The sequence below is a fragment of the Scyliorhinus torazame genome, chromosome 15 (assembly GCF_047496885.1).
Source record: "Scyliorhinus torazame isolate Kashiwa2021f chromosome 15, sScyTor2.1, whole genome shotgun sequence".
In the NCBI taxonomy this organism is placed as follows: Eukaryota; Metazoa; Chordata; class Chondrichthyes; order Carcharhiniformes; family Scyliorhinidae; genus Scyliorhinus; species Scyliorhinus torazame.
In genome coordinates, this window is record NC_092721.1 from 126,066,218 (window position 1) to 126,090,104 (window position 23,887).

General features: G+C 49.6%; 1 protein-coding gene across 1 annotated transcript in view; it reads left to right on the plus strand.

The window, feature by feature from the left end:
* The window catches only part of LOC140391800 (GRIP and coiled-coil domain-containing protein 2), a 103,801-nt gene that overhangs the window by 50,056 nt on the left and 29,858 nt on the right, over positions 1–23,887 (plus strand). Inside the window, exons 16-17 of the mRNA XM_072476684.1 lie at positions 8,156–8,293; positions 9,846–9,967. Of these exons, the coding sequence (XP_072332785.1) occupies positions 8,156–8,293; positions 9,846–9,967 (260 nt within the window). The remainder of the gene's footprint in view (positions 1–8,155; positions 8,294–9,845; positions 9,968–23,887) is intronic.

A 23,887-nucleotide genomic window follows, 5' to 3' on the forward strand; every position in this document is an offset into this window, starting at 1 on the left:
GAGTAGCACAAGCTGCGCCGAGGCTGTGTACAGGAGGCATGACCAGCAAGGTGGGGATGGGACAGAAGCAGACAAAGGGAGACGAAGGACCAGAGGAGAAGGTGGAGATAGAGGCAGGAATAGGAATGAGGTGGTGGGGGATGGGAGCGGGAGTGGGGGGAAAATGCCCAGTGGGAAGAGAGAGAGACTGGCAGGGGAATTAAGCCAGACTGTTGAGGCATGTTAGAGGGCTCAGCATTGCATGGATGTCTTTGTCCCAGCCTTTGGTGGGGAAAGGCTTCTCTGGGCAGTTACAGTCTTGGAAAAAGTGTAAAGAGCATGGGCCATCATCTAGTGGATTTGGTCCTGTGGGTTGGAAGCATGGTATTGGAACGCAGATGGCACAGTCACATCCAGTGGAGGCAGTTGGATCCGGTATGGTGGAAGTTCGAGTCTCGTGGGAGTAGTGGATGGTCTCATGGGGGAGTTCTCTGAAGGTAAGCCTCGAGAACCGGAGGGGTCAGATTCATAAGGGGCATGGGGGCATAAGCATTGAAGGGAACGGGCAGAAAGCAGGAGTGTCAATGTAAGTAATAATGAGGTCGCCATTTGAGTCATGTAAATGGAGATCGCATGTTAGTATTTTTTGGCCCTCTAAGCCCAGTTTTTGGGACAGATTTGTCTGTGAGAATCTGTGGGAAGATTTGGGGCATTTATAGAATGTCAAAAACCGGAAAGAAGAGTCCAGGGAAGAAGGCAGTGAGTGAAGGTCCGCCGTCAAGCATGGTGAGGGGGGCAGTAGTATGAATGATGGTGGGAGAGAGCCTATTGGGTGGGGTCGTGCCCATCACAGTGGAGAAGAAGATGGAGGTAATGGCTGGAGAGTTCAAACGGTTTTCAAAGCATTTCGAAAAGCATCAGACGGCGATGATGGCTTTGCTTAAGGCATAGGTGGGTGGGTGAGACTCTTGCCCCAGTAAGAGAGGAGTTGTGGGAACTTGTGCGGTGCAAGAGCAGGGGGAGAAAATGAAAAGGATGATGAGCCCTTGTCTGGGCAGAGTGACCAGCCCACCTCAACGGATGTGGAGCTGAGGAGAGTGTCAGAGATTAACAGATGGCTGAGAGCCAAGGTGGAAGCTCTGGAGAACAGGTCGCAAAGACACGACCTGAAGATTTTGGATGTGCCTGAAGGTGTGGAAGGCCAGGGCCAACAGAATACTTCGCCAGCATGCTGGCGAAATTGATGGGGGAGGGCCCTTCCCAGTACGAATTGGACAGGGCCCACCTGTTGCTCCGGCTGAAACCAAGGACAAACTAACCACCGAGCGTGGTGATCACCTGTTTCCATAATTTCCAGGTGAAGGAGAAAGTGCAGAGATGGGAAAAGCAGAAGTGTGAGGTGGAGTGGGAAGGCAAGGGTTACGCATATACCAGGACTTGATGGTGGAGCTGGCAAAGAGGTGGGCGGGCCAAGGCGGTGCTGTACAAGCGCATCATGCAGTTTGTTGTGGTCTACCTAGCGAAGCTGTTGGTCACGCACAATGGCAGAGACTATTATTTCAAAACGGGGGCGTTTGTGACGGTTGAAGGCCTGGGTTCAGATTGAATTTGGACTTTTGGCAGATTTTGACTTGGTTTTTCTTTGTTTCTCTTTTGTTGGGTTCTTTTTTCTTGCACAGGTGTTATGGTTAACTCTGTTTTTGATGTAATGGGGGTTTGGGTCAGGGTTGGTGGGGGTTTTGTTAGGAAGTAGGGTACAGGAAGTTTGGAGGGGTGAGGGGAACATTGGGGTAGGTATGGTTTTGTTCTCGGTATTTTCAAGAGTTGCTGGGGGAGAGGGGGTGACGGTGACTAGGGTGGGGGCTGGGTCCTAGCCACGTGGTGGAGCCTGGAAGGATGGTCATGGAGGGTAAGGGTAGGGGCGAGAGACCCCCGGTCAGAGTGGTGACGTGGAACGTGCAGGGGTTGGGGGGACCGGTAAAGGGTTTTCTTATAAAATTTACAGTGCAGAAGGAGGCCACCCAGCCCATCGAGTCTGCACTGGCTCCTGGAAAGAGCACCCTGCCCAAGGTCAACAGCTCCACCCTATCCCCACAACCCAGCAACCCCACCCAACACTAAGGGCAATTTTGGACACTAAGGGCACTTTATCACGGCCAATCCACCTAACCTGCACATCTTTGGACTGTGGGAGCAAATCGGAGCACCCGGAGGAAACCCATGCACACACGGGGAGGACGTGCAGACTCCGCACAGACAGTGACCCAAGCCGGAATCGAACCTGGGACCCTGGAGCTGTGAAGCAATTGTGCTATCCACAATGCTACCGTGCTGCCCCAAATGGCCTGAGAATGGACGTGGTGCTGTTACAGGAGACCCATCTTGAGGGTAAAGAACCAGATGAGGCTGAGGAAGGGTTGGGTGAGTCAGGTGTTCCATTCTGGCTTCGATAGTAGGGCACGGAGGGTGGTGATACTGGTGGGTAAACAGGCGAGGTTTCAGATGGAGAAGGTGGTGACGGACCAGGGAATAGTGACAGGTGACTTGGAGGAGATGTTAGTGGTGTTGATGAGTGTGTATGCTCCAAACTGGGATGGTGCTGGCTTTGTGAGGAAGAGTTTGACAGCCATACTGGACCTGGATACGGACCAGTTGATACTGGGGAGAATTGGTTGGAATATGGTGTTGGACCTGAGGATAGACAGGTTCCGGCCGCGCTCACTGGTGCCTTGGGGGGTGTCACTGACAATGTGACGTTTTCATATTCGCCTCGTGTTTGCGTGGGACTTACCTCCACAACCCAAAGATGTGCAGGATAGGTGGATTGGCCACACTAAATTGTCCCTTTTAAAAAGGAAGATTCAGAAAGAAATGTTATGGGAGGGGTCTCAAAACAGGTGGGAGGAGTTAATGACTCCTTTTGTTGGGCCGATGGAGGTAACCCTTTTAATTATAGGGCGGCACAGTGGTTAGCACTGCTTCCTACGGTGCTGAGGACCCGGATTCGGTCCCGGCCCTGGGTCACTGTCTGTGTGCAGTTTGCACATTCTCCTCATGTCTGCGTGGGTTTCACCCCCACAACCGAAAGATGTGCAGGTTAGGTGGATTGGCCACGCTAAATTGCCCCTTAATTGGAAAACAAAATAATTGGGCACTCTAAAAAAAAAAAAAAAAATTTAAACCCTGTTAATTATTTGCTCATGCCATGGAGAACCAAGCTGAGTACTGTTCTTGAGGTTCAAATTTATTGAAGGAGCATTACTCCATGACTTATGGGCCGAATTCCTGCAAGAATGCATGAAGGTTTGGAGCTGGAGGTGAGTCAGTGTTATTGGCCATATGTGCCTGATAGAGGCAGGACGGAAGGGCTGGAGGTGAATTAATTCAAAGATCACATCTGGGCAACAGCAAGATACACAGTCCAAACATCCATATTGTCAGCTAAATGGTCATGGCTAACTAGGGATAATGCAGAAATTATTTCCATTGTGCCAAGGCTGTGTTCTCTCTACAGAGTGTCTGCGGTTATAGAGGCAAGCCGACAATTGCCTGATGGAGGATTCTCGCACATGGCTGTTATCACCTAGGTCAAGGTGCAATGCCTGCATATGCAGTCTTGTATGCATGGGAGGAACACTCATCTGTGGCCTTTCAAGATGTCCTTCCCCTAGAAGGGGTAGGCTGATGTGCCAAGTCTAGACAGAGGCCAGTCCAAGGACTTCGCCCTGTCCTGCTGGCTTGAAGATGGAGGAAACCCTGCTAAAGAAATGCCATTAAATGCTTCAAATTGATTTGTTCACCAGAATGCGGACCGCAGAGTTCCCTGGCAGCAGTCTTCGATTCTTCAATCGAAAAGGACTTCACTTGTTACATGTTCAGCTGTTTGTGAGGCAAATCCTACATGTTTGTGCTAGGTACCCAGGAGCACTGAAGATTCTTGCATTTTGACCCACTCATAGGTGCCACAGGTCTTTTGAAGGTCCTCAGCGATTTGAAGGGCTGTCTCCTCCGAGACTGCTGGAAGACATGGCTGATCACGCCAATTCACCATCCATCTAGTGCTGCTGATGAGAAGTACAAAGCTCCACATGCCTCCACCAAGTCCCTGTTCGAGCACTTGATAGCGCAGGTGATAGGCCTCCTGAAGATAAGTTTCTGATGTTTGGACTGCTCAGGCAGGGCTCTCCAAGACTTGCCACAGCACAGTGGACCTTTGGATGATGATGTTGAGGAGCAGAATGTAGATGGGATATAGGAGGGGGCAAAGAACAGTAATGATTACAAGTAATTTCCTGGCTATAATTTGATAAATAAGAAGGGCACCGGGGAGAGAAGGCCCATCCAGCTGGGCGACAGTGGGGAGGCATTTGAGGATGATGCTGTGGTCAACTATGTTTAAGGCTGCAGACCAGTGGAGAGGAAGAAGAACGCTAGTTCACATTTCAACTTTAATTCAGCGATTGTGGTTTCCGACCACACGGCGCACTGGGTGGATTTGCATGTGGTCCGGAGAGGTGCCAGCGCCTGCAGTGGAGGCATAATGTGGGGTTGCTGGCGGATGAGGTCTGTGAGCGAATGAGAGCAGCCATTCGGGGCTATGTGGAGCTAAATGACATGGGGGAGGTCACGGCCGCCATGCTGTGGGAGGCACTCAAGGTGGTAGTTAGGGGTGAGTTTAGATCCATCCGGGCGCAAAGGGAGAAAACGGAGCAGGAGGAGAGGGCTAGACTGGAGGATGAGATTTTATGGGTGGGCAGGAGATACACACACACACACTTCCATCTCCCTGATTTTTAAAAAAGGATGAGGATCCGGTGCAGTGTGGGTCGTATCGCCCAACATCACTGTTGAACGTGGATGCGATGTTGTTGGTGAAGATGTTGGCATCGCAAATTGAGGACTGTGTCTTGGGGATGATAGGGAAGATCAAAAGAGTTTTGTGATGGAGAGGCAGTTGTCGGCAAATGTGAGGAGGCTACTCAATGTAATGATGATGCCTTCGGAGGGGCAGGATGTTATCATGGAATCATAGAATTTACAGTGCAGAAGGAGGCCATTCGGCCCATCGAGTCTGCACCGGCTCTTGGAAAGAGCACCCTACCCAAGGTCAACACCGCCACCATATCCCCATAACCCAGTAACCCCACCCAACACTAAGGGCAATTTTGGACACTAAGGGCAATTTATCATGGCCAATCCACCTAACCTGCACATCTTTGGACTGTGGGAAGAAACCGGAGCACCCGGAGGAAACCCACGCACACACTGGGAGGATGTGCAGACTCCGCACAGACAGTGACCCAAGCCGGAATCGAACCTGGGACCCTCAAGCTGTGAAGTAATTGTGCAATCCACAATGCTACCGTGCTGCCCACATGTTGAGGTAGTGGTGGCGATGGTTGCGGAAAAGGCGTTTGATCGCTTGGAGTGGGCGTATCTGTTGGAGGTGCCGGGGCGGTTCGTGTTCAGGCAGGGGTTTGAAGATTGGATCCGACTGCTGTATCAGGCGCCAGTTGCGTGTGTGCAGACAAACCAAGTGAGTTTGGGGTACTTTGGGCTGCATCGTGGGATTAGGCAGGAGTGCCCGCTCTCCCTGTTGCTTTTTGCCTCGGCAATAGAGCCGCTGGCAATGACGCTTAGGGCGTCGAGGGACTGGGTCTCATTGTATGTAGACGACCTGCTGCTGTATATTTCGGACCCGGTGGGTAGCATCCGAGGCATCATGGGGATCTTGGGGGAGTTTGGCCGGTTCTTGCGATACAAACTGAATGTGGGAAAAAGTGAGGTGTTCCCGATTTAGAATAGAGGGCATGAATGGAGACTAGGGGAGTTGATGTTTAGGGTGGTGGGGGCGAGTTTAAGATATTTGGGTATCCAGGTAACACGGAGTTTGGCGTAGTTGCACAAGCTGCACCTGGTTTGGTTGGTGGAGCAGATGAAAGCAGATTTTAAGAAGTGGGATGTGCAAGGGCACCACGGTGGCGCAGTGGTTAGCACTGCTGTCTCATGGCGCTGAGTTCCCAGGTTCGATCCTGGCTCTGGGTCACTGTCCGTGTGGAGTTTGCACATTTCTCCCCGTGTTTGCGTGGGTTTCTCCCTCACAACCCAAAGATGCGCAGGGTTGGTGGATTGGCCATGCTAAATTGCCCCTTGGAAAAAATAAATTGGACACTCTAAATTTATTTTTAAAAAGTGGGATGTGCTGTTGTTGGCAGGGTTGGCGCAGACAGTATAAATGACGATGCGGTTTTGTGTTTCAGAGCCTCCCAATCTTCGCATTTTTAAGAAGGTCAATGGGCTGATATCTGGATTTGTGTGGGTGGGAAGATCATGTGGGTTACGAGGGCTTTCCTGGAGGTGGAAGCTGTTTATTGATTTCTTTAAGGAGGTTTGAAGGGGGGAGAAAGAAGTGATTGGTGTTGGGGGAGCAGGGGCGAGTGGGGGGTGTTTATTGAGTTGTTTGGTTGTTCTTCTGATTGTGTGTGTGTCGATATATATATATAATGTATATACACACATAAGCAGAAGAACAACCAAACAACTCAATAACCCCCCCCCCCCCCCCCCCCACACTCGCCCCTGCTTCCCCGACACCAATATTTTTACTCGGCATTTTCATATATATATATGAAAATGCCCTGAATAAAAATTTTTTTTTTTAAAAAGGATAGTTCATATTTGTCACACAGGGGTGTAAACCTGATTGCAGGGATTAAAACGGAGTTCCAGGAAAGATGGGAAGGGATTTGGGAGGCGGCCACATGTTCAAGGATTTTGAGGAGCAAAAGGAGATTGTAAATTAGACAGTGGTTTTCAAGGATGGGGGGCTCAAGGGTTTGTTCTTTGAGGCAGCCGGTCAACCTTTCATCCTAATCCTATCTAGTCTATATTTGAATTAGCCTACAGCAATGTGATTGACTGACTTTTAACTATTTTATAAAGAGGCCAACAAACCAGTGTATCGAGACTCCTGCAGCAGTTAGGAAGACCCACAGAAAACCTCTTGCGGGCAACAAGAAATGGAAAATACCCCAGAAGGTATCAGCAAACTCAACTACAAGGAATTAAAGTAAATTGCCTCCGTTTTGGGCCAATAATACAACACTAACCATTAGAGTAACACAATTTTTTTCAAAATCTAGTTCTGCATTTTTGCTTTTTTTAAATCAACGCAAGTATAATATAATCTTTATTGCCACAAATAGGCTTACACACTGCAATGAAGTTACTGTGAAAAGATGCACGGTAGTACAGTCATGTGAGAGTACCCTTTAAGAAATGGGTGTTTAAGAAATGTACCTTTAAGAAATGGAGCTGCTCATGTTACTGCAGTGATGTCAAAGTGTGGGTGGAGCTGAGCTCTACTTCTGCTTTTTTAGTTTCAGTTTGAGAAAGCTTGGGTGTGTCTGTGTGTTTCAGTGAGCTGCACTGCTGTTGATCTCTGCCACCAAAAGACTATGGATCATTTGGGTGAACTCAGAATTGTAAAAAGGTCTCAGTATTGAATATAAATCTAATGTGCTCCTGTTTGAAGGTTTGTTAAGTCTTTTGGATGGTAAAAGGACAGCATACAGGTTGTATTCATTGGGGGGGTGTATTTGAATTAATGGTTGCTAAGATATTCACTGTTTGTTTTAAAAAGGTTAACTTGAGTTCATAGAATAAACATACATTGTTTTGTTTTAAAAACCACTGGTCCATGTCTGCTGTACCATACCTGGAGAGTGAGCCGTGTGCTCCCCATATCACAATCCATTAAAAGTTGTGGATCAGGTGAACTCCATGGTACACTTTGAGGTTCTCTAAACCCTGGCCCATAACAGTACAGTGGTTAGCGCTGTTGCTTCACAGCTGCACGCTCCCAGGTTCGATTCCGGCTTGGGTCACTGTGTGGAGTCTGCACGTTTTCCCTGTGTCTGCGTGGGTTTCCTCCGGGTGTTCCAGTTTCCTCCCGCAAGTCCCGAAAGACATGCTGTTGGGTAATTTGGACATTCTGAATTCTCCCTCTGTGTATCTGAACAGACGCCAGAATGTGGTGACTAGGGGCTTGTAATTAGGGCAGTGACTTGATAAAAATGTGGAAATGGTATCGTATTTTGAAGTTTCTCTATACATGTGCAATTCAGAACACCGTTTTTGCAGAAAATCCATAGACTATTATTGCTAAATGTTGCAGATTCAAGTGGCAGAGTTAACTGCTGAAAACCACAAGTTTCAGGAACAATTGCGTCAAGTGAATGAGCAGAATCATCGTACAATGAGTGCATTTACACACAAGATGGCAGCTCTTCAGGAAGAGTGCAGTATCACTAAGGTACAATCTTGAATGCATCCGGAGAAGTCTCTCAACAGATCTGAAATATTATCTTTAATGTAGATTTGAGCAATAAGTTTAGATGTTTCTTGGCTGGTAGCTGCCATATTTAATTATGTTCACATTGATTAGTCATTCTTTTCACTTACATCTACCCTACCTGGTTAATTCTCATTTTTCGTGTTCGTAAGTTGTATTTCTCTCCTTCCATCTCCTTCCTACTCTTTCACTTCTTTACCTCACTGAATACTTTAACATGCTCATTTTGATATCCCTCCTTCTAAGTAAATGAATGTATTTTCTACTTAATTTTGAATTATGGGGCATATTTTGTAGTGCTTTGTTCCCAAGCCTTAGTAAGTAGAAATTTACTCAATGCCAGCATGTGTCGAGGAATGTTACTTCCATCAACACTCAGCACACAACACTGACCACCCCCTCAGTTAGTGCGCGGCCAATTCCCCACTTGACCCGGAGTCGCAACACAATTGAAATGAATAAATAATTCTTAGAAAAACACCCCAAAGTTTTTGGCCCTTGGCTGACCGGGTTTGCAAATTTAAGCTCAATTAATTCTATTAATAACAATAACTATGGTTAAATATGCAACAAATGCAACAGGTTAACTATTATCTAATTCCTAACCCCGCTGCCCACTTAAACTCACTCCTTCCTTATATATAATATATACATATTTATATACAGACAAGCAAAAAGAAGTGTAAAATAATAAGTAAAAGGATAAAAGTCGGTGTTTCCGATGGTGGTCTTCAAGCACACCTTCCTTCAATTTAGGCTTTCAGTTCGATGTTCCTGGCTTTCAGTCTGTAATGATTTTCACTGTAGATTCATTCAGGTCTCTGCTGTTTCAAAAATACAGCAACCACGCAGCATTTCTGGAGAAAAAGAGAGAGCGGGTCCTTTCCTCTCAGCATCCAGGACTCAACTGTTCTTTTCTTGGTTCTCTTGAAAAAAATCATCCCACTCGGGCAGGATCCAATCACCGCCTGTTACCGGGCAAAATGCGGCCTTTTGGTCAATTAATTGGCTACCAGTCAACCACTCAAACCAAGTATCTCTGATCTTCCTTGGGTACCACAAAGTCTGAGTTCTGCTGTCTGAAGGCGAGCACAGTGTACTCTTTTTTTGTAACTTTTGAGTTCTCCACTTCCTCTGTTAGTCTTAAAGATATATGTCCATTAAGCATCCATAGATCAAAATGATAACAGCAAAAATAAAGGAATCAACAGGAAGGACCCTTATATGATTTCGAGCCCTTAATTCTCCAATCCTTGCGCCACTCTGCTGGGAATCTCATATTGCAAAGTTTATTCTTATGGGTGGTTTACTGCCTTTGGGAATAGATCAGGAGGTTTGCAGCATTGCAAACAATGAAGTAGCCAGTAATCATCCTGATTGGAGGGGAGAATGTTCGAATGTTATGAATTGAGAATTTGTTCTGATGTGCTATACAAATTACTTAGAAATGGTGAAGTTGAGTTTATTTGAAATTCATGTTCTTCCATCAGTGATTTCATGTTGCTCTTAACAGGCTGAGCAAAATGCAACTTCTGTGGATTTTGAAAGTTACAAAGTTCGTGTTCATAATGTCCTAAAACAACAGAAGAGCCGATCAGCTGCTCAGAATGAACATGAGTTGACCCAGCAGGAAAAGTGAGTTATAGAACCTCAGGAAATTTTCTCAATGTAGTTTCTATTACTTTGACATTGTTGTGATTTGTAAAATGTTGTCTTTCAGTTGTTTACTGATCATTCCACACGTGTTTAATACTAGATCAGTAGTTAGCACTGCTGTCTCACAGTGCCAGGGACCCGAGTTAAATTCCGGCCTCAGGTGACTGTCTGTGTAGAGTTTGCACTTTCTCCCCGTGTCTGCATGGATTTCCTCCGGGTGTTCCGGTTTCCTCCCGAAGTCCAAAGATGTGCCGGCTAGGTGGATTGGCCATGCTAAATTGCCCGAGTTAGGTGTGGTCACTGTTACAGCAATAGGGTGGCTTGGGCCTAGGTAGGGTGCTCTTTGAGGGTTGATGCAGACTCGATGGGCCAAATGACTTCCTTCTGCACTTTCTAAGCAAAAATTATACGAGGACCAAGAGGCTATAAAGTTTATAGTTTAACTGGTTAAACTAATTCATACAATTTCAATTGGGACAAGTAATCACAGGAAGAGAATTAATATTAGAGTATTAACACAGAGCAAGTCTGAAGGCATTAGTTAAAGTTAATAATTTATAAAAGGTATTAACTAGAACTAAAAGAAGAAACAGATTTTTTTCTTAGATCATGGATGGAAATTGTTGCTTGCAATTCCTGTACCATGTGGGAACTTCAGGAATGTTCATGTGTCGTGGGTGCCACTTGTGTAAGGAAGTGTTTCCAGCTGCTTGACCTCAAACTCTGAATTTCTGAACTTGTGAGAACTCTGGGGTCACTTTGGAGAATCAGAGAGGATGAGAGTTTCCTGGATCATGCAATCCAGGAGGTGCTCCCTCCATAGACAGTAGGAGTTTAGGATCGTAAAAGAGTGGCTATTTGGAAGAGTAAGAGGAGGCAGGAGGTGCAGGTCACTTTCGGTGTGTGTCACTCTCAACCCAGTACTCCACTTTGGAGACAGCTGTGAGAGAACCTTGGAGGGAGTGCAACGTAGACCATGACACCACTGGGTAAGGGACTGCACAGGAGGAAATAGGAATGAGTGGAAATACAGGTGATTCCATAGTTTCTTTTTAAAAAATAATTTTTATTAAAGGTTTTCATAAAATATCAATAACAAAATGAATCCAACAGGGTTAAGTACAAAACACAATCTAAAAAAGCAACCCCCCAAACCCCTCTTTTCCCCCCCCCCCCGTACATAAATAATAAATTAACATTAACACCCCGACTTGACACAACTGGTGTATACACCCCCTCAGACCTCCAGTGTAAATAACAGAAACAAAAATAAAGTAAACCCATCCCCCCCGAGCTGCTGCTGCCATTGACCAATGTCTATCGTTCTGCCAGAAAGTCTAAGAACAGTTGCCACCGCCTAAAGAACCTTTGTACCGACCCTCTCAAGGCAAATTTCACCCCCTCCAATTTAATGAACTCTGCCATATCGCTGATCCAGGATTCCAAGCTTGGGGGTCTCAAATCTTTCCACTGAAGGACAATCATTCGCCGGGCTACCAGGGACTCAAAGGCCAGAATTCCGGCCTCTTTCGCCTCCTGGCTCCTCTGCCACCCAAAATATTGCGAGCCCCCAGCCCGGTTTGACCCTGGATCCTACCACCCTCGACACCGTCCTCGCTACGCTCTTCCAAAATTCCTCCAGTGCTGGGAATGCCCAGAATATATGGGTGTAATTTGCTGGGCTCCCTGAGCACCTAACACACCTGTCCTCACCCCCAAAGAACCGGCTCAACCTTTTCCTGGTCATGTGTGCCCTGTGCAGCACCTTAAACTATGAGGCTGAGCCTCGCGCACGAAGAGGAAGAGTTCACCCTCCCTAGGGCATCTGCCCACGTCCCCTCTTCGATATCCTCTCCCAACTCCTCCTCTCACTTACCTTTCAACTCCACCACCGAGCCCCCCTCCTCCTCCTGCATCACCTGGTAAGTTTCCGAGATCTTCCCCACTCCCACCCACCCTCCGAGAGCACCCTGTCCAGTACTGTGTGTGGCAATAGTCGCGGGAATTCCACCACCTGCCGTCTGGCAAACGCCCTTACCTGTAAGTACCTGAAGGTGTTCCCCGGGGGGGAGCCCGTACTTCTCCTCCAGCTCACCCAAGCTCGCGAACTTCACGCCCACAAACAGGTCCCCCAACTTTCGTATCCCTGCCCTGTGCCACCCCGAAAACCCTCCACCTGTTCTTCCTGGGGCGAACCGGTGGTTCCCCCCGTAATGGGGTCCACGCCGAGGCCCCAACTCCCCCCCCCCCCCCCCCCTATGCCGCCTCCACTGCCCCCCCATATTTTGAGGGCCGCCACCACCACCAGGCTCGTGGTATACCACCTTGGAGGGAGAGGCAGCGGCGCCGTTGCCAGAGCTCCCAGACTCGTGCCCACACAGGGCGCCGTCTCCAGCCTCTTCCATGCAGCCCCCTCCCCCTCCATCACCCACTTGCGCACCATCGTCGCATTGGCGGCCCAGTAGTACCCACAGAGGTTGGGAAGCGCCAGCCCCACCCCTATCTCTACTCCGCTCCAGGAACACCCTTCTCACTCTCGGAGTCCCTCGCGCCCACACAAGCCCCATTATACTCCTGTTAACCCGCCTGAAAAAAGCCTTCGGGATAAACACGGGGAGGCACTGGAACAGGAACAAAAACCTTGGGAGCACCGTCATTTTGATTGACTGCACCCTACCCGCCAAGGACAGCGGCAATGTGTCCCACCTCTTGAACTCCTCCTCCATTTGCTCCACCAGCCTTGCAAAGTTAAACCTATGCAGGGCCCCCCAGCTCCTGGCCACCTGGACCCCCAAATATCTGAAACTCCTCTCCGCCCTTTTTAGTGGGAGCTCGCCACCCCCCTCTCCTGGTCCCCTAGCTGAACTACGAAGAGCTTGCTCTTCCCCATATTGAGCTTGTACCCCGAAAAGTCCCCGAATTCCCTAAGGATCCTCATTACCTCTGCCATTCCTCCCACCGGGTTTGCCACATACAGCAGCAGGTCGTCCGCATAAAGCAACATCGTATGCTCCTCCCCACCCCGCACCAACTCTCTCCAGTTCCTCGACTCTCTCAGTGCCATAGCCAGGGGTTCAATCGCCAGTGCGAAGAGCAGGGGGGACAGGGGACACCCCTGTCTCGTCCCTTGGTGCAACCGAAAGTACTCGGACCGCCTCCTATTAGTGGCCACACTGGCCATCGGGACTTCATACAACAGCCTAACCCACCTGACAAACCCCTCCCCAAACCCGAACCTCTTCAGCACCTCCCACAGGTACCCCCACCCCACCCTATCGAAGGCTTTCTCAGCGTCCATCGCCACCACTATCTCCACCTCCCCCTCCCTCGCCGGCATCATGATAACGTTCAAAAGCCTCCGCACATTCGCATTCAACTGTCTCCCCTTCACAAGCCCCGTCTGGTCTTCATGAATGATCTGCGGCACACAATCCTCAATCCTCGTGGCTAAGACCTTCGCCAGCACCTTGGCATCTACATTTAGCAAGGAAATCGGTCTGTAAGACCCACATTGCAGGGGATCCTTGTCCCGCTTCAGGATCAAGGAGATCAGTGCCCGGGACATCGCCGGGGATAAAGCCCCCCCCTTCTTTGCCTCATTAAAGGTCCTAACTAACAGCGGGCCCAACAGGTCCATATATTTTTTATAGAACTCGGCCGGGAAACCATCCGGCCCGGTGCCTTCCCCGCCTGCATGCTTCCTATCCCTTTGATCAGCTCCTCCAGCCCAATCGGGGCCCCCAGTCCCACCACTCTTCCACCTTTGGAAACCTCAATTGGTCCAGGAAACGGCCCATCCCTCCCTCCTCCCGTGGGGGCTCGGATCGGTACAATTCCTTGTAGAAGTCTCTGAAGACCCCATTGATGCCAACCCCACTCTGCACCACGCTCCCTCCCCTGTCCTTAACTCCCCCGATCTCCCTAGCTCCGACCCGCTTCCGAAGCTGATGCGCCAGCATCCGGCTTGCCTTTTCCCCATACTCGTAGACCGCCCCCTGGGCCTCCCTCCACTGCACCTCCGCCTTCCTGGTGGTCACCAGTTCGAATTCGGCCTGGAGGCTGCGCCTCTTCCTCAACAATCCTTCCTCAGACTCTTCCGCGTACCTCCTGTCTACCCTTACCATCTCCCCCACCAGCCTCTCCCTCTCCCCCCGTTTCCTCCGCTCCTTGTGGGCCCTAATGGAGATCAGCTCTCCCCTCACCACCGCCTTCAGTGCCTCCCATACCATCCCCACTCGGACCTCCCCGTTGTCGTTGGTCTCCAAGTACCTCTCTATACTTCCTCGGACCCGCTCGCTCACCTCCTCGTCCGCCAACAGCCCCACCTCCAAGCGCCACAGCGGGCGCTGGTCCCTCTCCTCCCCCATCTCCAAGTCCATCCAATGCGGGGCGTGGTCCGAAATGGCTATTGCCGAATACTCTATCCTCTACTCTCGCTATCAGCGCCCTACTCAAAATGAAAAAGTCGATTCGAGAATAAGCCTTATGGACATGAGAGGAATGAAAATTCCCAAGCCCCCGGCCTTGCAAATTTCCAAGGGTCCACCCCTCCCATTTGGTCCATAAATCTACTCAGCACTCTAGCCGCTGCCGGCTTCCTACCCGTCCTAGACCTGGAGCAATCCAGTGCCGGATCCAACACCGTGTTAAAGTCTCCCCCCATTATCAGGCCCCCCACTTCCAAGTCTGGGATCCGACCCAACATACGCCGCATAAAACCCGCATCGTCCCAGTTCGGAGCATACACATTGACCAGTACCACCCTCTCTCCCTGCAACTTACCACTTACCATTATGTACCTACCGCCATTATCTGCCACAATGCTCGACGCCTCGAATGACACCTTCTTTCCCACCAAGATCGCCACCCCTCGGTTTTTGGCATCTAGCCCCGAGTGAAACACCTGACCTACCCACCTTTTCCTCAGTCTTACCTGGTCTGCCACCTTCAGGTGTGTCTCCTGGAGCATAACCACATCCACCTTGAGCCCCTTCAGGTGCGTGAACACGCAGGCCCGCTTAACCGGCCCATTCAGTCCCCTTACATTCCAGGGGGATGAGAGGGCTACCCGCCCCCCTCCCCCGCCGACTAGCCATGACCCCTCCTCGGCCAGCCACGCGTCCTTTCCCCACAGCGGCATACCCCTGTCTTGACCCCCCCCACTTGTTCCAGCTCCTCCTTGACCTTAGCAGCAGCAACTCGATTCCCCCCCCCCCCCCGTGCTAGGACCCATCCTAGCTGGTTTACTCCCCCCATTGCACTTCCGCACGTCAGCTGACCCCGGCCACTCCCGCCTCCCCTTCGACTCCTCCCATTGTGTGGCACACCCTCCTCTCCCGCTCCCCATCCACAGGCACTCCCCCTTCCCCCTCCGTTCTAAGCGCGGGAAACAATCCTCGTTTCCCCGCCCCGGACCCCCCCCCCCCCAGTCTTCGGCGTGGGAAAAAAGCCCGCGCACTCCACCTACCAGGCCCCGCCACCAACCAAAACAGTGCCCAACCCGCTCCGTCCACCCTTCCCAACCTGAAAGAGAAAAACACAGAAAAAAAGAAACCCAAAACAATGCAAAGGCCCCCACTCCCCGGAACAAAAAATAGGGATAACATATCCACCGCCGTCCCCAATCGCCCATCCCGACCCTCAGTCTGTGTCCAGCTTCTCGGCCTGAACAAAGGCCCACACCTCCTCCGGAGACTCAAAATAACGGTGCCGGTCCTTGTAGGTAACCCACAGTCGCGCCGGCTGCAACATGCCAAACTTCACCCTCTTCCTGTGCCGCACTGCCTTCACTCGATTGTACCCGATCTTCGCCACCTCCGCACTCCAGTCCTGGTATATTCGGACCTCTGCGTTCTCCCACCTGCTGCTCCTATCCTTCTTGGCCCACTTGAGCACACACTCCCGATCAACAAACCGATGGAACCGCACCAGCACCGCCCGCGGAGGCTCGTTCGCCTTGGGCCTCCTCGCCAACATTCTATGTGCCCCTTCCAGCTCCAGGGGCCCCTGGAAGGACCCCGCTCCCATCAGCGAGTTCAACATGGTGACCACATAGGCCACCACGTCCGGCCCTTCCAGCCCCTCCGGGAGGCCCAGAATCCGCAGATTCTTCCGCCTCAACCGATTCTCCATCTCCTCGAACCGCTCCTGCCATTTCTTGTGGAGTGCCTCGTGCGCCTGCACCTTTACCGCCAGGCCTAAGATCTCGTCCTCATTGTCAGAGATCTTTTGTCGAGCCTCTCGGATCGCCACCCCCTGGGCCGTCTGTGTCTCCAGCAGCTTATCAATAGAAGCCTTCATCGGCTCTAGCAGGTCCATTTTAATCTCTCTGAGGCAGCGCTGGATACCCTCCTGTTGCTCCTCCGCCCACTGCCTCCACACTGCCTGGTCTCTGCCCGCCGCCATTTTGTCCTTCTTCTCTCCCTTCTTCGGGTCCACCACCGCCTTTTTTGTTGCCCCGCTCCTAGTTAAAGCCATATACTGACGGGGAGCTGTTATTAACTCCTTCCCACATCGGGAAACGTCGAAAAAGTGCCGTTGGGGGCCCTGAAAAGAGCCCAAAAGTCCGTTTTTGCGGGAGCCGCCGAATGTGCGACTTAGCTCCGCATAGCCGCAACCGGAAGTCTCGAGAGGGAATCCTTTTGGCAGTGTTCGCTTCACCAATCTGCCCCAAAACGTCTGTGGAAACTCCTGAAAAAGGTCTGAGAGTCCGTTCCAGACGGGAGCTGCCGAATGCGCGACCTACTCCTCCATGGCCGTCACCGGAAACCTCGTCCCCGCTTCTTCAATGGTCTTGGTGAGATCTTTTCACAGTTGTTCCCTCTGCTGCTAGAATTCACCTTTAATAAAGGCCCTCAAGTCAGCTTGAAGCCTTTAAGCTTGCCCTTCCCCCGCCTGTATGCTGGAAGAGGCCCCTCTTTCCCCTGCAGTTCCAGCCAAATCTTTTACTGTTTCTGCCGGGTCTGGTAACCAAGAGACATACCATTCCTGGGGGACACTGTCAGGGGAATGTTGCAGTCTTCTTCCCATACCGGGAAATGTCAAACAAATGCAGTTGGGGGCCCTGTAAAGAGCCCAAAAGTCCGTTCCAAGCGGGAGCTGCCGAACATGCAACTTAGCTCTGCATAGCCGCACCCGGAAGTCTCGGTGATTCCATAGTTAAGCAACAGACAAACATTCCTATAACCATTATCATTGGTGTCTCGCCTCTCTGGTGCCAGGATAAAGGACATCATGGGTAGGGAACAAGCCAGAAACTGGTAATGTCAGTATTTTAAAAATATATATTAACAGTGACATCAGCATGGTATAATAAACATTTCTCACCCCGTTCCAATCTTCACACACCCCAACCATAAAACAATCCACCCCTGCCCGGAATACTGCATCTGCTGACATTTTCATTTTCCCTGAGAAAGTCGACAAACGGCCGCCACCTCCGGGTGAACCCGACCATTGTGACCGCCTTAAGGCGAACTTTATCTTCTTGAGACTGAGAAACTCAGCCATGTCGCTAACCCAAGTCTTTACACTCGGGGGTGGGGGGGGTGGCGTGGCTGGCTTCGAGTCCCTCCACATTAACAATATCCGTCTCCGGGCTACCAGGGAGGCAAAGGCCTAGACGTCAGCCTCTTTCGCTCCCTGAACTCTTGGCTCTTCCGACACTCCAAAGATCGCTACCTCCGGACTCGGCACCACCCGTGTTTTTAGCATCGTGGACATTGCCTTAGCAAAACCCTGCCAAAACCCTCGAAGCTTCGGGCATGCCCAAAACATGTGGACATGATTTGCTGAGCTTCCCGCGCACCTCGCACACCTATCCTCTACCCCGAAAAACTAACTCATCCTAGCCGCTGTCATGTGTGCCCGATGGACTACCTGAAATTGTAGCAGGCTAAGTGTGGCACATTGAGGATGTATTAACCCTGCTTAGGGCATCTGCCCATAGACCCGTCTCTATCTCTCCTCCTAGCTTGTCCTCCCACTTGCCCTTGCGCTCCTCCACCGGAGTTTCCTCCACCTCCGGAAGCTCCTGGTAAATATCTGAGACCTTCCCCTCTCCACCCAGGTACTGGAGACTACTCTATCCTGTATCCCCTGTGGCGGCAGCAGCGGAAAGGCTGTTTTCTCAGGAAGTCTCACACCTGCAAATACCTAAACCTGTTCCCTGCTGGCAATTCAAATTTATCCTCCAAGGCTTTCCAGCTGGGAAAGCTCCCATCTATAAATAGATCCCCTAATTCCTTCTAATTCCTGCCCTTTGCCATCTCTGGAACCCACCATCTAGCCTACCCGGTACAAACCAATGATTATTATAAATCGGGGACCAAACTAATGCTCCCTCCACTCTCTTATATCTCCTCCACTGCCCCCAAATTCTCAGAGCCTCCACCATCACCGGACTTGTGGAGTGTCGGGCCGGCGAGAACGGAAGAGGTGCCGTTATCAGTGCTCTCAAACTGGTGTCTTTGCATGATGCTGCCTCCATCCGCTCCAATGCCGACGCCTCCCTCAATACCCACTTCCTAATCGTGGCTATATTAGCTGCCCAGTAGTAATTGCAGAAGTTCGGCAGTGCCAACCCACCCTCCCCCCGACTGCGCTCCAGCAACACTTTCTTCACTCGCGGGGTTTTACCCACCCACACAAAATAACCTTACTCACCCGCTTGAAAAAGGCCTTGGGGATGAAGATGGGGAGGCACTGAAAGACAAAAAGAAATCTGGGGAGGACCGTCATTTTCACGGTCTGTACCCTCACCGCCAGTGATAGCGGGAGCATGTCCCATCTCTTAAAGTCCTCTTCCATTTGTTCTACCAGCCAGGATAGGTTTAACTTGTGCAGTGCCTCCCATTCCCGGGCCACCTGAATTCCCAGATACCGAAAGCTCTTCCCTACCATTCTAAGCGGCAGCTCTCCCAGTCTCTTCTCCTGTCCTCTTGCCTGGATCGCGAACATCTTGCTTTTCCCCATGTTCAATTTATACCCTGAAAAATTGCCAAAATCCCCCAGGATTTGCATTACATCCTCCATCCCCTCCAAGGGGTCTGAAATGTACAAGAACAGGTCATCTGCATAAAGCGAGACCCGGTGCTCTCTCTCTCTCTCTCTCTCTCTCTCTTCCCCCCCCCCCCCCGCCCGAACCCTTTCCAGGTCCCAGAGGCTCTTAACGACATGGCCAATGGCTCTGTGGCCAGAGCAAACAGTAATATCAGTATCAATGGCACAGAGAAAGCAAGTATTAAGATCCACTGGTCAGAGTTTTAGAAAGTTAGAAAGTAGGACCTCGATGGTAGTAATCTCTGGAGTATTCTTAGTGTCATATGCTAGTGAGTAGAAAGAATCGCTGCATGGTTTGAGGCATGGTGCAGGAGGCATGGAACATTGCAACTCAACAGAACTGAAACTAATGTCCTCATGGGGAGGCTCAATAGTGTGCTTTTGGAGTGTCTAAACAAAATTGCCAGAATGATAGGCACCAGCATTTACAAGTAGGAAAGAGGGATAAGGTGCTGGAGTGTTTGTTAGTACTAGAGATGGAAGTAATACCGTATTAAATAGGAGCAGACTGAGAAGAACTACGAGGGATACAAAGATTGGTTTTGAATGCATGTATGTAAACGCGCTACATGTAATGAATAAAGTTGGGGAGCTACAAGTACATATAGCTGTGTGGGAATATGACATTAGTGGCAATAGCAGGGCATGACTTAAAAATGGTGAAGACTGGATGCATAATATTCCAGGATACAAAGTAACGATAGGGAAGGAAAAATGGAGAGGTGGGGTGGCGTACTGTTAGAAAAGATATTGTAGTGTTGGAAAGATGGGCTGTCCTTCAGGGGGCAAAGACAGACCCATTTCATGATTTGAGAACAAAATCTGGATTATCATGATACTAGGGATATTCTATAGATCTCCAGATAGAGTGAGAAGAGCAAATATGCAGGGAAATCCAATGAATGTTATTGGGAAACTTCAATTATCAAATATCGATAGGGGTAAGGTTCGAGTAACGGAGAAGGAGAGGGAGGAATTTTTGAAATGTATTCAGGGGAACTTCCTTGACCATAATGTCTTTGATCCAATTAAAAAGAAGGCAATGCTGGATCTGGAATACTGGTGGACTAACGGTGGAATTTTATTTTTTAAACTGTCAATTTAGGCGGGAAAATTGGTGTGCTGCCTGCCGGCTTTTCCTGCCATTTTTTGACACTTAGTCAAGCCCGCCCTGCCAGCAACCTCAGTTTTCAAGAGAGTGAGGCACTCTGTGCCTAGGGGCAGTGCTAGGGTATGGCCTAGGCATGACCCTCTTTTCAACACCTGCCCACCCAGGATCTGTGACCTACTGTGCGGCCCCTGGTGAGTTCTGTTTGCCAAGTCCCTGTTGGCTCCGGCCAAGGTGTCTGTGAAGAACACTTGGGAGAGAGTGATCACTATTTATAAATGTTGGATTAATAATGGAGAAGAGCAAGGAACTATCTAAAGTAGAACTTCTAAATTAGAAGAGGGCTAAATTCAATAGAATGAGATCTAGCCCAGTAAGGTGGAAAGATTGACAGGGAAAACGGTAATGGACTAATGGATGATCTTTAAGGAGGAGGCCTTTTGGGAACAGACTGGCGCATCCCAACAAGGGATTAGGGAACCATAGCCAGTGCTCCTTAGATGATGAGGGAGATAGAGAAAATGATGAAACAAAAAAGAGGGTATGTGGTGCATGTCACATAAATTATTCAATGGTAACCTATACCCATGCACAAGTTGAGAGGTAAAATGAAGAGGGAAATAATACTGGAGAAGAGCGAAGATGAAAATAGAGTGGCAGTTAATATAAAAGGTAATTAAAACACTCCACTTGCGGGTATATGGTGATGAGCAAGGGCCGGTGCAGATTTGATGGGCCGAATGGCCTCCTCCTGCACTGTAAATTCTAAAAAAAGGTCTATTGGGGAGAAAGAGGGTGATATATTGTGATATATGCTGTCTGTGTGGAGTTTGCACATTTTTCCCATATTTGCGTGGATTTCCTCCAGATGCTCCAATTTCCTCCCACAGTCCAAAGATGTAGATGGAATGGCCATGATAAATTGGCCCATTGTGAAGTTACTGGGATAGAGTGGGGGATTGGGTCTGGATAGCGGGTCAGTGCAGACTCGATGGGCTGAATAGCCTCCTCCACTGTATGGATTCTATGATATTCTTAGAGGCACAGGGCAAGGCTACTGAGACTTACTGAGTACTTGTTGTTTACTAAGCGGGTGCTCACAATATTGCTAGAAGCTGAGATAGTAGAGGTAATGGATGGGTTGAAAATTGGCAGGATGGATGCATTTGAAAGGAGGCTATGTTTAGAATGGACAAGCTGTCTGGCCCAGCTGCCTTTATCAAATCCTCCAATCTACCATAGTTATAGGGGAGTTGCCAGAGAAAGGTAGAGTGGCAATTATGATATATTTATGCATGGAAAGGTGTAAGGCCATTCATAATGACGACAGGCTGGTCAATTTAACAGTAAGGTTTTAGATACAATAAACATGGAAACTATTACATGGCACTTGGAGAGATTTGAATGAACTAAGGAGGGCCAGCATGGTTTTATAAAAGGCACGTGTACTTGACTAATCTGATTACATTTTTCAGTGAGGTAGCATAGAAGGTTGAATGCAATGGATGTTGTCTGTATGGATTTTAAGAAAGTAGTTGACGAAGTAGCACGTGAAGAGCTGGTTAACAAAATTGTGGCTCATGAAATAAGAGGGTCAGTGTCAGTTTGGTAAAGAATTGCCTTAAAGATAGACAACAGCGAGTCATAGGGCATGGTCATTTTTTCAGATTGGAGATGTTCCCCTCAAGTCGGTGCTGGGAACAGTGTTTTTTTGATATAATGAAATGAAAATCGCTTATTGTAACAAGTAGGCTTCAAATGAAATGACTGTGAAAAGCCCCTAGTCGCCACGTTCCGGCGCCTGTTCGGGGAGGCTGTTATAGGACTTGGGTATGAGAATACACAGTAACATTTCAAAAGTTGCTGATGAAATCAAACTTGGAGGATTGGCAAATGGTGAGTACGATACCAGTCAGCTGCAACAGGACATAAATAAGCTAGCAGAATAGGCAGACAAGGGCCAAATGGAATTTAATTCAGGGAAGCGTGAGGTGATGCATTTTGTGAAAAGGGATAGGGAGAGGCAATGACCAAATTTCTAAAGAGTGTGCATGGACAGACGGATCTGGTGATTCATGTGCATGGATCTTCAAAAATGGCAGGACATATTGAGAGAGTACTTAGCAATGCAAGTGGATCTTTGGCTTCATAAATAGAAGCATTTGGTGTTTTATGACTAAATATCAACTCCGTCAGGAAAAGCGGGTGTGCAGCCCGTGGCTTCACTGCCAGCTTTTTGCACCATATTTTTTGGCACTTGGTCAAAAAAACCTTGGAGATGGGTTCCGCGCTGTCACGCTGGAGGGATGGGCTAACTTTGGAGAAGGGTCCCACGATGTCACGCTGGAGGGATGGGCTTTGAATGAGCCTTCAAGAGATCGGGGCACCGTTTTTAAAGGGTGTCGCAATCTAAACAAAAAATAAAAATGAGAGAGGTCTCCCCCCCCCCCCCCCCCCCCCCCCACGGACACTGAAGCCCCCCTACCTGACACTGCCAGAATACTGGCTGGGCATCACCTGCCCCCATCCGGGCTGTATTTTGTATTTACCTGTCTGGGCTCTCTTCACAAGGTCCCCATTTGTCAAAAGCTGTTATAAGCCCTGCCAGTTCCTCCTGAAGCAAAGAAGATTGAAGGGCAGATCTGATAGATGTGAAAAAAAGTATGTCCGGTTTAGATATGGTAGACAAAGATAAAGTGTTCCCACTAGCTGATAGTACAAGGTCTAGGGGGTGCAAATTTAAGGTTTTCGGCACGGAATGCAGGAGAGATGTGAGAAAAAGTATTTTTATGCAGTGATTGGTAATAGCCTTGAACTCACTGCCCACAAAGGTCGTGGAATCCGAGATAATGGCCTGGATTCTCTGTCCTGCAATGCCCAAAGTGCATTCCCCAATGGGACAGAGAATCGGACTTTGGGGGGAAATCGGGGTCTGCACATAGCGCCAATTCGAACGCGATGGTCCAACTTCCCACAGGTGCAGAGATTGAGGTTCACAAACACGCAGGAGGATGTAAATGAATGCAAATGGGTCTTAATGACCTGGGACCCTGTAACTGAAGGAAGGCCCCAACCAGACACCCTAACATAAGGGACCCCCTGAATAGGGCGAACCCCCCCTCAGGGACCCCATGAATAGGGTGACCCCCCACCCAGAATAGAGACCCCTGTCTGGAACCTAGAGAGCAGTCCAGACAGGGATAGTGCAAAAGATTGCAGTTGTAACACTTACCTTTAAGTGTTGAAACTCCAATGTTTACAAACATCGAACCCATCAAAGAGAGGTTGTGCATTCCAATCACTAAGTGCATTCCAAACACTGCGTGGGGGAGGGCGTCTCACAATTCACAGGGTCCCTGAGGGCGGGTTCTCCCTATTCATGGGGTCCCTGAGGGGGGAATCTCCATGGGGTCCCTGGGGGGGTCTCCCTATTTGTGAGGTCCCTGATGGGGGGTTCACTACTTGTGGGGTCCCTGAGGGGGGGGGGGGTTCCTAATTGTGGGATCCCTGAGGGGGGTCTTCCTGTTCGTGGGATCCCTGAGGGGGGGGGGGGGGGGGGGGTCTCCCTATTCATGGGATCCCTGAGGGTGGGTCTCCTTATTCATGGGATCCCTGAGGGGGGGGTCTCCCTATTCGTGAGATCCCTGAGGGGGGTCTCCCTATTCGTGGGATCCCTGAAGGGGGGTCTCCCTATTCGTGGGATCCCTGAAGGGTGGTCTCCCTATTCGTGG